General features: G+C 35.7%; 1 protein-coding gene across 6 annotated transcripts in view; it reads right to left on the bottom strand.

The window, feature by feature from the left end:
• Window positions 1-14,015, bottom strand: part of usp6nl (USP6 N-terminal like) — a 69,834-nt gene that overhangs the window by 15,799 nt on the left and 40,020 nt on the right. For all 6 annotated transcript variants that reach the window (XM_067392259.1, XM_067392256.1, XM_067392257.1 and 3 more), the window contains 4 exons: window positions 11,935-12,008; window positions 6,202-6,284; window positions 4,911-4,950; window positions 2,576-2,656 (listed from right to left, as the gene is read on the bottom strand). In XM_067392259.1, the coding sequence (XP_067248360.1) occupies window positions 2,576-2,656; window positions 4,911-4,950; window positions 6,202-6,284; window positions 11,935-12,008 (278 nt within the window). The remainder of the gene's footprint in view (window positions 1-2,575; window positions 2,657-4,910; window positions 4,951-6,201; window positions 6,285-11,934; window positions 12,009-14,015) is intronic.

A 14,015-nucleotide genomic window follows, 5' to 3' on the forward strand; every position in this document is an offset into this window, starting at 1 on the left:
TAGAGGTAAAAATTATATAAATAATGTTCAGTTTCTCGCACAAAACCGATCGTTTCGTCTCTTAGGACATTAATGTGTCGTCACGAGCCGCAGGTTTTATTTTGATTTGTCTAAGCAAGTTTTATTTACTGTTATAGTTGAAGTTCCCATCTACTGCTATTATTTGACTGACAGACGGCAGCGGTTGCAGTTAAAAATCATAATTTGTGTTCGACTGAAGAATAAAAAGTCATCTACATCTTGGATGCACTGGGGTTAAGCAGATAAACATCAAATTTTCATTTTTGGGTGAACTATCCCTTTAATGTTATAGTTACACAAATTGTCAAATGTGTTATTTTTGAATTCTACAACACATGTATGTAATAAAAATATAACAAACACACATGTAGTTTATAGAAAATTTATTAAACCTGCTACAATTGCACAAAAATAGTCAACATTCAAAATATAGTAATTTTAACATTAACAATGTTGTGTGAGTGAAAAGTTTCTGAAGAATTAACAATTAATAAAGTTTGTACTTTGGCTGTGGTGTTTGACAGCATCTTAAACATTAAAGGTGCCCTAGATTGTAAAATTGAATTTACCTTTGCATAGTTGAATAATAAGAGTTCTGTGCACCACTGAAAAACAGGCGAATCTCAACATAACATCGACTGTGACGCAAGTTGGGATCATTAATATGTACGCCCCCGACATTTGCATATGCCAGCTCATGTTCAAAGCATTAGACAAGCCAGTATTAACGTCTGGATCTGTGCACAGCTGAATCATCAGACTAGGTAAGCAAGCAAGGACAACAGCGAAAAATGGCAGATGGAGCAATAATAACTGACATGATCCATGAGATCATGATCACATTTAGTGATATTTGTAAATTGTCTTTCTAAATGTTTCGTTAGCATGTTGCTAATGTACTGTTATATGTGGTTAAAGTTACCATCATTTATTACTGTATTCACAGAGACAAGACTGTCGTTATTTTCATTTTTAAACATTTGCAGTCTGTATAATTCATAAACAACTTCATTCTTTAGCTTTAGCCCTGTTAGTGTGCAGCATTATCAAACTCATTCAGAATCAAATGTAAACATCCAAATACATGTCATACTTAAATGATCTGATATGCTGCATCATGAACAGTTTGTAAAGATCCATTTTGAGAATTATATTACCTGTGTGAACTTATTGAGCTTGGGGGCGGGGAGCACAAGTGTACACACACTAAATCGGTGCATTTATTTTAATTTTAATTTCACCCCAAAAAAGGCAGTTAAAACATGGTATAATAAATAATCCATGGGGTATTTTGAGCTGAAACTTCACAGGCACATTCTGGGGACACCTTAGACTTTTATTAAATCTTGTGAAATAGGGTTCTAGGGCACCTTTAATACTTTTATTTACGTATTTTTTTGAGTGCAGAAAATACAAGTGATGGTGAGGATCTGTGAGATGAAGTCTCTCGCGTGTCTGCTTGTCACCGTCAATAACTGCTACAAGTGCTTCAGGGGCATCTTAAAAGCTGCAAGAGTGCAAATAAAGACATTTGTTTTTTATACACAACTAATATAGCACACTAATATTAGCTAGAAAACCAAAAAAACCTTAAGCAACAGAGATAATGTTAAATTCTTAGGGCATTTTACAAAATACGTTGCGATCGTGAGCTCAGTTAGTTTTCAATGAGAGAGAGATAAACGTGCCATTGATTATTTAGAAGAGATTCTACTCACAATAAAGTGAACAAAAGAAACCATAAAGCTTATCAAAATGAGTTCCCACCACCGAAATCGTGTAGCATTGGTGCGGCTCAAACCGCCATTCATGAGGAAGTTTTTTGGCGAACACGTATATGTGTAAAATGCCCCTCGACTACGGTCTACAAATTATGCCAAAAGACATTTAAAATGCCTTTAATGCCAAATACAGACATTTTTCTTACCTCCAAGGAAGGAAGATATCCACCGATGATAAAAAGTTGAAGCGGGAGGAAACTTGCTTGTGAGATGAATAACGGCTCACAAAGTGACGCAAGCAGCAATGCGGTTGGATGATAATTGACACATTGTATGGACACGCTATGTTGATTTTTTTTCTTTTCCATTTTTAACACAGGAATGCTTAGTTTTGTTGAGTTCTTAATGCATTGTGTTGTGCTGCTAATGCTTGTTTGGTGTAGACACAGTGTGACAGTCTAATCAAACTAATTGGACTAATAATATTAAGTAATGATTAGCTCTAAACAGAGTAATAAACTGCACAACTGTCACGCTCCACCTCAGGCAGTATGAGGATTTCTAATTTCACACCAGACACTGTTAGTGGACAGAAATACAATTTAACACACTAGGAGCTGCCTGAAGAGGTCCAAACAATATAGATAGAACAGACAGATTTTGTGCAGCTGAAGCGGGACAGTGGATTTCTTAGGGGACTGGTCCAATGTCGCCCAATACACAGGACAGAGACAGCCAAAGGGAACTCTAGCCATTCACACACACAAGATGAAAGACTGAGACTTTCTCAAAGTCCTTCAGAGAGATATGGTCTGTTTATGAAAGACACGCACCTTGTCACTATTCTTGTATTTCTCCCAGCTTTTCAACATTTTCAGCCATTTTGTCGTTCTCTCCACTTCCAGATGTTTTTGCTAAACAGATAAAATGCAAACATGTATTACAATAAATAAATAAAAAAATAAATAAAAGACAAACAATACCTTAATGTTTAATCTAAGACAACACTAAGAGGACTTCAATGAAAATGGATTTCAGTGAGATCTAAAAAGTAGTACTAATATAACAGCATTATTAAAATTTAGGAGGCCAAAATACACCAGAGACATCTCAAATGTTTTCTCTACTTTTTCTTCTACAAGAACATAATGGCCTTGGAGGAAACAATGTTACTCTGTTTCTCCAATTTAGAGCTCATTATCGCTTTATAAACCTGACACTTTAAGTGCTTTTTGCATGATAAATGTGTGATAAAGAAATCAAATTTTGAATCTGAATCACTTGTTGGAATAATTTTTACATTTACTTTTAACCAAAGTAGGGATTTTTAGTGGATGTATGAAGTCCATTCCCCTCTAATTCACAAAGGAGCTCTAGCTTTCTTTAAAATAAATGGCACTTGATTTAATATTTTGTTTCTGTCAGGACCACTATCGTCAAATATGATTGATAATTGCACAGAGTTTATATTGGCAGTATAGTTCTGTTCTGGGCAAGAACTCCCTGCACATCCATGCAGCCTAGCATGGATAAAGGCAGGGAGAGCAGCAATAGCCCCCCTTAGGGTAAACAGAACAGAACAAAACATATGCAGATATCATTAATGTTGATAATTTAACATGTACACATATTTCAAGAATTAGTCTGATTCAGGGGAATCATAAGGCCAATCTTGACTGAAGAGAGGAGGAGCTGGGGATGGAGGAGGGTAGGTAGCTCCTGAGACATGCAATAGCTGCTTATAATACAGAGAAGCTTATATATTACATTTTTATAGGCAGACGTAAGTCACCTGGGAGTCAGCTGATGCGAGCTTGACCGACATGACCTGCCAGAACTGATGCTAACGCTTGATTTTCTAATCGAACGACATTCCTATTAGGGGTTCAACGGTACATGTATTCGTCCCGAACCATCACGGTTCAGTGCATACAGTCAGAAGACAAATACAGTCAGTCACAGGTGATCCTCACTCCAATCCAGAAGGGGGCATGCGTGGTAATGCAACACTGTTTGCTAACTGGTACAACAGGAAAAAGCGCTCGATAATAATATCTCATGTAGTATTACATTTACCTCAGGCAAGTCATTTAGTGTCCACAGCATGTTAGTTCACTAGAGAAATGAACTCTAGAGGGGAGCATTTCACTAAATATATTAGCTTATATATTCATTATATTTACTTTATCTGTTATTAATGTCTTAATTATTTCATGTTTAAATAAATTTGTCATGAAAACAAGTTATAACAGTAATTGCATAAATGATTATATTTTAATAATGAATTGGAGTAAAAACAAAAAATTGAAAAATAATTTTATAATTAGATTTAGTTAATGCAAAACCTGTCTTATGTGCAATTTACATGTTTTTTTGGTTGTTTTTGTTTCGTTTTTTCGGGGGGGGGGGGGGGGGTATCTGAGTGTTAATTATTAAATAGAGATAGATTTTTTTTATCCTTAAGAAAGTTAATTATAATTGAATAATTTAAAGAAAGAAGCACAATTTGTTCAATACATCACTGTTTAATAAAAAATAAGATAAAATAAGCAATTTTATGTTAAGTTGTCTCCCACTACTGTACCGAACCGTGACTTTAATACCGAGGTATGTCGAAACTGTCATGTTTGTGTACCATCACACCCCTAGTTCCTATATGTTATATGTTACATATTCTGCAGCACTACACAGGAAATACAGTGATTTTTGAGTTATTATAGTGGGTATTTATTTTTAACTGATCAATTACTAAAAGGTCATCGGGAGTTGATATGGAAAATTATAACTTATAAACTTATAATTTATAATTTTATAATATATAAACTTGATTCATGTGGAATCTAATTTATATGAGAAGGGGAATCATACTTGCATCCAAATGGCAATTAATCTTCACAAAACACAACCCAAACCATGCAGAATTCAGTCAAATTTACTGCATGTTGACACTTTTTTTTATTTGTTCCATTACTTTGTTTCTTAATAAAAGCCTATGCATTGCACACAATTGTGTTGATAAATAGGTTTTTAGTGCCTTTAGAAGTATTTTCCTCATCCTACCGATCTTAGTTATAGTTTTCACAGATGCAGAATGAATATATCAGGTTGGCTTTAAACTTATGTTTAACAGTTTTGGAGCCACAGATACAAACAGAGCACTGGACTCACCTTTTCTTCCACTATGTCATACATTGGAAGCTCATCCTCACTGTGAAAGACAAAAAACACCTTATTATAAAAGAGAAGTTCACACAGTTGGACTAAGCTCATTTTTCCTGATGAAACAAATCAAGTGTTTTAGTCAGACTACACTGTACTCTCAGATAGCCACTTTTCACATAACATGTTGGCCGCACAGGGACAGAAAACGCATCCATAAATCATAAACTGGTTTATGCTGCTGACGTCAAATCTTGGTTCCTAGCATGTATTACTGAAAAAGGAATTACTTTGTTCCACAGGAAGTGTACTCACTGGATAAATAAACATCACTATTTGGTAACGATGCCCCCATGACCCCCACCCCTGAAACTGTTCAAAGTGCAATATCTTAGTCAGCTACACAAACAGGAAATGACTGTTTCCATGGCAGCCATTTTGGATATGATCTGGGATGCTCATGAGGAAACCTGAGGAAGTTGTGACATGACATTATGGCTCTGTACCAAACCCTAGAGAGCCTCCTTTCTGTCTACATAGGCAGCAAACAGGGAGCCCTGCGGCCAAAATAATTTACTTAGAGAGTTCTAACCTGTCACAAATTTGTAAGGTTAGTGAAAACAGAATCAGAATCAGTGTAATTATTGACTTGTTAATATGTTTTTTTAAACAAACACTGAGAGCTTTAGAACAACTAAATAAAGCAAAAATAAAGTAAAACATAGCAAAAACAACACAAAACTTAAAGCAAACCATAAAAAACAGCAGAACAAAAGTGTAAGATACAAAGCAAACAGAGTGAAGAAACACAAAAGCAATCAAAAGCCAACAACAACAACAAAAGCAACAAAACTTAAAATACAGAACAAACAGAAAATAAAACAAAAGAACTTGAAACAAACAAACCAAAATAACAAAAAGAAAACCAAAACAAAATTATAAGAAACACTGGCATGTATTGCTGAGCCAGGTCTATCTCTCAGTCTGCTTTTACTTCCTTGTACTTTTCCAGTTTTTTTTCCACCCCTGCAATTATAGAGTCCTGATCTGCCAGACACATGTGGCACCCTATAAATATCGCATAGTGCACTGCTGTTTAAGGGGCCTGGGTAAGCCACAAACCTCCCTGCCAGGGTGAGAAGAAAGGAGAAACACGAAGACAGGAGAGGCCAAAGGAGCAGACAAACATAAAGATAAGAGGGCTTCAGTGAGCGCTTTGACTCTGCTGGGTTTCTCCTGTACCTGCATCTCCTCACTCATGTGTAAGATCTCACAGAACAGAATAATGCACATTTCTTACTGCAAGAATCCGAAGCGGTCCACCGCTTTATACAGATCAAAATTGGCCTCCTCCCACGGCTCCACCTCCGCACTTTCTTTACCCTGAAAGCACAAATAACACAAAGCAGTGAGTACACATCAGTTGAGACATAGTTTTAGTGTGTATGTGTGTGCGTGCGGAGTTGCTGAAGGCTTGAGATCTCAAAGAGTTTGGCTCTACTGATCTGTGAATTTGCTGTTCATACATATTTAAGGCAGGTAATGAGGGGTGGGCAGAATGTGGACAGGTTCAGCACGCCACAACTAAGCAATACAAAGAGCAGAAATAAAGAGAGAGGCACCTGGGGCAGAAACAGATCATCCTTGGGTAAGAACAGTGTGTTTACAAAAGGAGAGAGACAACTGGTCTGTGTTCTGACCACACATACACACTACATTTTTCTTTTAACTTTGTAAACTTTCTTAAAGTAAATCTGTGCAGTTAATTCAGGGCCGCTTAACATAGAGACTTAATTTACATTTTTTTTTCTTTTTTTTTTTGTAAATATTTTCAGTCTTTGGGGAGCAGGAAATAAAAAAATCCTGTAGAGGAGCTGGTATAAATTGATTACCGAACACTTTGAGCGAGGATGGAAATCTCTTTTGCTCCACTACACTCTCAGTTCCAGTTTTATAGAGCAATTTTCATCCGCCTTAAAAAAAAAAAACAAAAAAAAAGAACGAATTGACCTGCAGATTCAGAGCATTCTTGCCAATCATAAGCTGATAATTATTTTGATATCATAACAGATAACCGACAAATGGTCAATATTAAAATTGTAATAAAACACACACACACACATATATATATATATATATATATATATATATATATATATATATATATATATATATATATATTAGTGCTGAGCAACGATTAAATATTTTAATCGCGATTAATCGCATGATTTTTCTAAATCGGAGCATGCGCAAAATTCAATAATGAAATCAAAAGTAGTGTATTGCGTAATTTTATTCTTTCAAAGTACTGCTGTATGAACAAAAGTGCAATAGAGAATACGAACCGACGTCACACCTCGTTGCATGCCGGGGCGGCGCCGCCATTTTGACAGGGTCGCCCTCTATTACTCGTACTGAAATTAATACGGATTCTTGCTTACCTTTAGTTTTGTTTCTCCCATTAAGTGGAACGTTAACATTTTTAATGGTATCGTTTGCATGGAATAGAAGCTATTTTATCGCATCGCATGATCATTTTATTTATTTTTTCACTGAAGTTTTGTAGAATTTCGTTTACAGTGTTGATCTGTTTACCGTGTCGCGCGCTGGGCGCTCACTGCTGCTTCAGCCATCGTATGAATATCATCGTATGAATATCCAAATAAATCTATGTAATTAACACACTGAGAAAAGTTGATTCATTTATTTGTTGGAAACGTTTAAATGATGCTTATATGAGCATATTGAGTAGGCCTACTTGTCATTGTAATTCCCCTTTTCCATGATCACAGATGAGGAGAATCAGAGATTATGGGTCAAATTCAGCGGACAGACGGACACGAACACACTGTATTTTTATATTTATTTTAACAAATGATAACCACACTAAGCTACCTTTATAAAACCGTTATGAAGAAAATTTATAAAATGGTTACATTTTAAGTGATACTGAAAGTTTATATTTTGGTGTCATCCGTTTTTCTGCATGTGCTTTATTTGTAAATAGAATTTGGTCTCTTTAATATCAGTCTAAGTGCATTAAGCGTTTTCTTGAGATGACATGAGAGGAAACCGTTTAAGATATAAACGTGCTGCATTCATATTTTGGGCTCATTTGCGTATCTCCACACAGTATGCTTTAATAAACATGTACAGAATTGTTGGTCACATTAAGCGTTTGTTAAGCATTTGAATGTCCCCGTCAAGTTCTGCTAATTCACGAGTGCAGTGAGAGTCAGACTCGCAAAGGTAATGTTAATTATTAAACCAAACGAAATCAAAACGTTCAAAAACACTTAGCAATGTGATTCTTTTATTGAGTGATAAGCAGTGGGTACCTTTTTCCATTTTTCTGTCCGCACCAGATATTTTCTTTTTTGCGCTGTAGCTCTCTAGGCACACAACAAATGCTTTCATTGGTTGAGACGCGTGATGACGCTCATCCCAAGCAGCCAGTAGCCTACTGATAAACATCCCACCCCTCCTGTGACCCATGGTTTGTGTTGTATTCGGTTGTAGTCTATCTATGTGTATTCAAACGCAGTGAGCAATGGACTTTCAAAATAAAAAGTACATTAACGCGCGATAAACTAATTGTCGGCGTTAATTAATTAATGCGTTAACGCGATAAAAAATATATATATATATATATATATATATATATATATATATATATATATATATAAATAAATAAAGGACACTTATGGTTATGCCGAATGACGATGTTTTCAAACAATGCTAACAGGCTGATATCTAGCTAGCTAGTTAGCTTGATAGCTAGCTAGCAAAATGACAATCAAACATTTTATATTTAGTATAAGTTTTTAAAATATTACAACATTTTCCATGTTTTATAGCGGTTGTACCGAATGACCTGATGTTTCGGGACATGCGTATGAGTGAAAACATGAATTTTTCAAATAGTTAAAAGAGAGTTAGTTACTTTGCTTCATGATCATGTGGTCCTTTGCAGGTGACTGAATGATGTCATATCCTGTCAGGTGATACTGACCGCATGACTTGATCCAAAATGGTCCCTTTATATTGGTTACTCCGAATGACATCAATGAAATTATTTTTTCCATACATTCTTTATCATACAAAGCAACGACTACACATAATTTTAATACCATTTTGCACTATGTTGATATATGATGTTTAAAAAAAAAGAAATTTAATTATATATATATATATATATATATATATATATTAATTAAATTAACTTAAATATTTTCAATTCTTGGTGTGTGCACTATGCAGTTTGACTAATGCAAAAAGGAAGGTTAAGCATGTTATTCAAGCAACTTATATCAACTTATATCAGCAACTTATATCAACTGTCTATATATGGCAATTTGCAATTTGTGAACTTGGTCATTTTGGCAAGAAAATGGATGCAAATTTAAATGTGAAGCAAATGTGAAGTTCTTAATAGATCTGGGAGGCCTGGAGAATGAGAATAGAATGGGAGGAAGCAATCGGCAGGATTGAGAACAAGAGTGGGAGCAATAAAAAATTGAAAATCAGAGACAAAATACGATCTGGTACAGAAAGAAGCCATATCAAGGGCACACACACTCGTTTGTCACTGTCTCACCCTTTCATGTGTGTCACAGGCATAAATCTACAGTGGGATATGATAATCTGATAGCATGTCACATTGACACGCATGGCTATGGAAAATATTTCAGCCTGCGACACACGCCAAGGGCGCACATCCCTCCTCCACTGTTTTCTCTCATTTCTTTCCGCATCTATTCATCCCTCTAGACCTGCTACTCAAGAGAATGACCTCACAAGAACAATATTACAAGTTTACATTTGTAATTTATGATATATGACTTAACATTTGACATTTAAACAATGAGTGACCATTAAATGACATCACTACCTGGCTCAGTGGCATTCACACTTCCCTTCTGTTACTTCCTTCTGAAATGTGACAACACTCAAAACTAGAGCCTAAACAATGAGTTCCGTAATATGCATAATATAGAGTCTGCTGCAGATGGCTCTAAAGATTTTGCTTTGGATGAGATGAATTTAGGACACATCTTCTCAGAGAGCGATTTATTAAGGAAACCCTCTTAAGGAATTTGGGCTCTTAATTAATCCCCTTTAACACATCACTGTAAGGATGAATCAGTAGCTATGTTTCCATAGTAAATTTGAAATATCGCACAAAACATTTGCGAATAAAGCACTGTTTCAATCCAGTGAGTCGAAGAGAACAAAATTGTCACTTACTTAAAAATTGGCACTAAATATCACTAAGGAAGATGGAAGTTGCTGCAGTACAAACCAATGTATATAATATTTTCCGTATATAATAAACTTGCGCCTCAGAGCGCACAGACGAACCATAAAAAACATATTATCTTGCATTCAGATGCCTGGTGTTTGGGAATTATACCGAACCACTTTTAACGACAGACCTTGCTTGGGTATTACATTATGACCAAAACAGCATTTCAGATGCTGTGCAATGAGATCGGTCGGCTGGTTGGTCCAGTTATGCCATTCCATTACAAAGTCACATGACTTTTTTGAAGCGCATCGAGAAATTTATTCAGTAAAAGTGTTTCCAGCGTGGTTTATGTGCACATTTTTGTATCGCAAACTCAGTTGAGTGCATACGTTTTTTATGCACTTTTTTTTTTTTTTTTTTTTTAATTTATGAGCATCTTGGCATTTCCATCCAGCATTTTTTTAATGCAATATCCCAAAATGCACATAAAAATCGGTGGATGGAAAAATAGCTAGTGAGTTGAACTCAATGAATCAGTGTGTGAACATCCTTCAGGCCGTTTTTATTAACTAGATCAGCAAATTTATAAAACAAAAAATCAGATTTATGGGAACCCTTTCTTCACAAATCAGACATCACAACTTCATGAAAGTTTACGAGAGATCTAGGGCAGATGTGAAGATTTTCATTGAATAACAACTTACATTTCAGTCTATTTCTCCATGTTGTATGGCTTCTGAAAAAATATAGTACATGAATCATTTGTGCACTACTTTTATGATGTTTTGGTCCTTCTGGAGCCAGTCCACTTTTAAAAACGAAACAAAAACGAAACGAAACGAAACAAAACAAAACAAAACAAAACAAAACAAAACAAAAAACAAAACGGGTTGCAAGAATTCAGAGGGTAAAAATGTTTAAACTAACATTTCAAAGGGTAAAAAATAATAAAAATGTAACAGAGTATACGTGTTTTGCTCTCTAGGTTGAGAGGAGAATCCCAGTGTAAGGGAGCTTATCACAATCCAATTAACAGACACGTTACGGATTTACAGCTCCCTAATGAGAGCTCAGATTACACTCAATTTAAACTATCAATTTACAAACTGGCCATGCTTGAGAGATTTCATGAGAAAAATAATGAGACCTTACACAAGCTTTCAGTGAAAACATACATTACTCATAGAAAGGTGACAGGTGAAGTCATAATTTTCTTAATATTTATTACCACCTAATATTCTTAATATTTATTAGCACATACTCATTATTGCATTAAGATCTCATTTCACTTTTAAAGCCACTTCCTTCCATGTAAGTCACTGTACTTCACTAATATGATTGCATCTTCTGGAAGATACAATGTCAGATGTGAACTTAGGATAAAAGTTAGCCTCCCAACATAAGTGATATACATAGCAGCTGGTGAACAGGTGTTTCACATCATGCCTGTTAAATATTTTTGTACTTCTAGAGCGCTCTTTTGACCAATCAGCATCCGAGACCAGAATCTAGATCTATTTCATAATTGTTTACACAAAGAGAATTCTCTGTGACATTCTAAATCAGGAAAGTAACAAACATGTTTGCTTAAAGTTTCTAACATCAGACAGACAAGTGTCACAGATGAGAATACAGAGAATCTTCCAGATCAAACTGTGATGTGCCGTGTGCGGGTTGTGAACTATGATGTAAGGAGGTATCTGGTTGGATCAGAGTATGTGTTTTTCTTGGAAATGTATTGGAGGGTATTTGGATGGTGAGTGAATGACAGCTGTTTTCTCTCACCTTGTCATATTTGGCGAGTATCTCAGCTCGCTCCTGTTCCAACTTCACTGCGGCATCCTGCTCTGAATTAGACGCTGGATAGAGAAACAGAAAAATAAACTATTTAGCTGCAATTTTCACTGTCCAGTATGTGAATCATCTCACTAATAAGCCTGGTTTACAGAAATTAAAAGAAGAGATGTTGGACCTCTTGGCCACACACACACACACACACACAAACACACACACACACACACACACACAAACACACAAACACACAAACACACAAACACACAAACACACACACACACACACACACACACACACACACACACACACACACACACACACACACACACACACACACACACACACACACACACACACACACACACACACACACACACACACATTCTCTCTTTTCTATCAGCTAGAGCATAGCAACAAGTGGCTGCTCAAATAGGTCTGAGCCAGTATGTGGCTCTCAAGGGCAAAATGCGTCATTCACAGTTAAAGCAAACAACATGGCTCTGCTTTTATAGCAAGGTTCCGGATTCAATGCAAGCTCTATGGACAGAACATTTGTATTATGCACAGAAAACAAACGTAGATATGTCCCTCAGTTAGTAAAACCATGCAAAATCAGGCTGAGTTTAAACAAATTTAATTCAATGCTGTCTGTCAGAAATTCTACTGTTTCACTGCTTTAGAAAACTTGAAAAGAAAAATGCAAAAAAAGGTGCAAAGAAGTGGAAAGAGGAAGAAAATAATGATTTAAAATGCTTCCCATAAAGATAAGAGATCAAGTGTGAGACATAATTGAGGATTATTTGAGAGTCCAGTGGGGGGAAAAAAAGGACATCATCGGATTTTGTTCATTAAATTGACAGATCGTAAGTCTTTTTACTTTGTGTGAGAAGTAAAATAATAAAAAAGGTAATAAAAAAAAAAGACAAGAATATGCAACCCAGCATTTGTTAAGGTTAAAAGAGCTTTTGCCACGTACATTCAAAGTCACATTAAAAAAATAACGATGTTACAATATTTACTGACGGATAAAAACCTAGTCCAAAGTGAAGGATACTCATTATTTGCAGTGCAATCTCTGTGCAAAAATGTGTTTACAGAAACATGAATAAAAATAGCAAGCCACAGGATCTAAATATTATATGTTAATGTGATTTTAGTATAATAAGCCAGTCTGTGCAAAGATCCAATCTTTCAACTCCTGTCATGACCATGCAAACCCTGTAAACCTACTGTAGCCCTGTAACCTTTTTTTTTTTTTTGTATACTAAAAGGGTATTTGATATAATTATCTGCAAAGAACTGTCAAATAACCATATGACTTTTTCTCTACTGCAGAACACAATTAACTTTGATATTTTTTTTTCTTCATAAAAATGAAAGTCAACGGCCACCGAAGCTGCTTTTTTGCCAACATTCTTCAAAATATATTTATTGTAATGCACAGAATAAGCCCTATATGTTTGGAACAACATGAGGTTGGGTAAAAGATGCCAGAAATGTCATTTTTGGGTAAACTATCCCTTGAATAACCCACATTAATATGGAAAAAAATATAAATGATTTTTTTTTTTTTCAAAAACACATGCATCACATTTACAAACTGAGGGACAAGTTCAAATGATTTTCTCTCTTTTTGACAGCATGTTACAGAAGCTGATGACAGAGCTTAACTTGTATCGAACCTATGGACTTTAACACAAAAGCAGCACAGAATGAGAACCAGAGTAAGATAAGAGAATAGTGTGTGTTTGAGGGCAATAAAGCACTCTTCTGGATCCCAGCCTGGACTTTGATGTTGTCTATAAAGTGTGTAGACGCACAATCAAATGGAAACATTCTCCCATGAAGAGTTCTGCTGTGGGGCTGTTGATATAGGACTGGGTTTTCAGTGTATTCAATGTATCCTGCTGCTGGTGAACAAACGTCTATTTTTTCACATGCAGCCAGCCAATGAAATTACAGCCAATCACATGGAGTGGCCAATCATTTCCTCTCCAGGAATTAGGTTAATGCTGCCACTTCCTGTTTGGCTTGGTTCCCTTTCTGAGTGTATTTTGCAGGCAACACTTACT

Source organism: Chanodichthys erythropterus, chromosome 8 (assembly GCF_024489055.1).
Source record: "Chanodichthys erythropterus isolate Z2021 chromosome 8, ASM2448905v1, whole genome shotgun sequence".
Lineage (NCBI taxonomy): Eukaryota > Metazoa > Chordata > Actinopteri > Cypriniformes > Xenocyprididae > Chanodichthys > Chanodichthys erythropterus.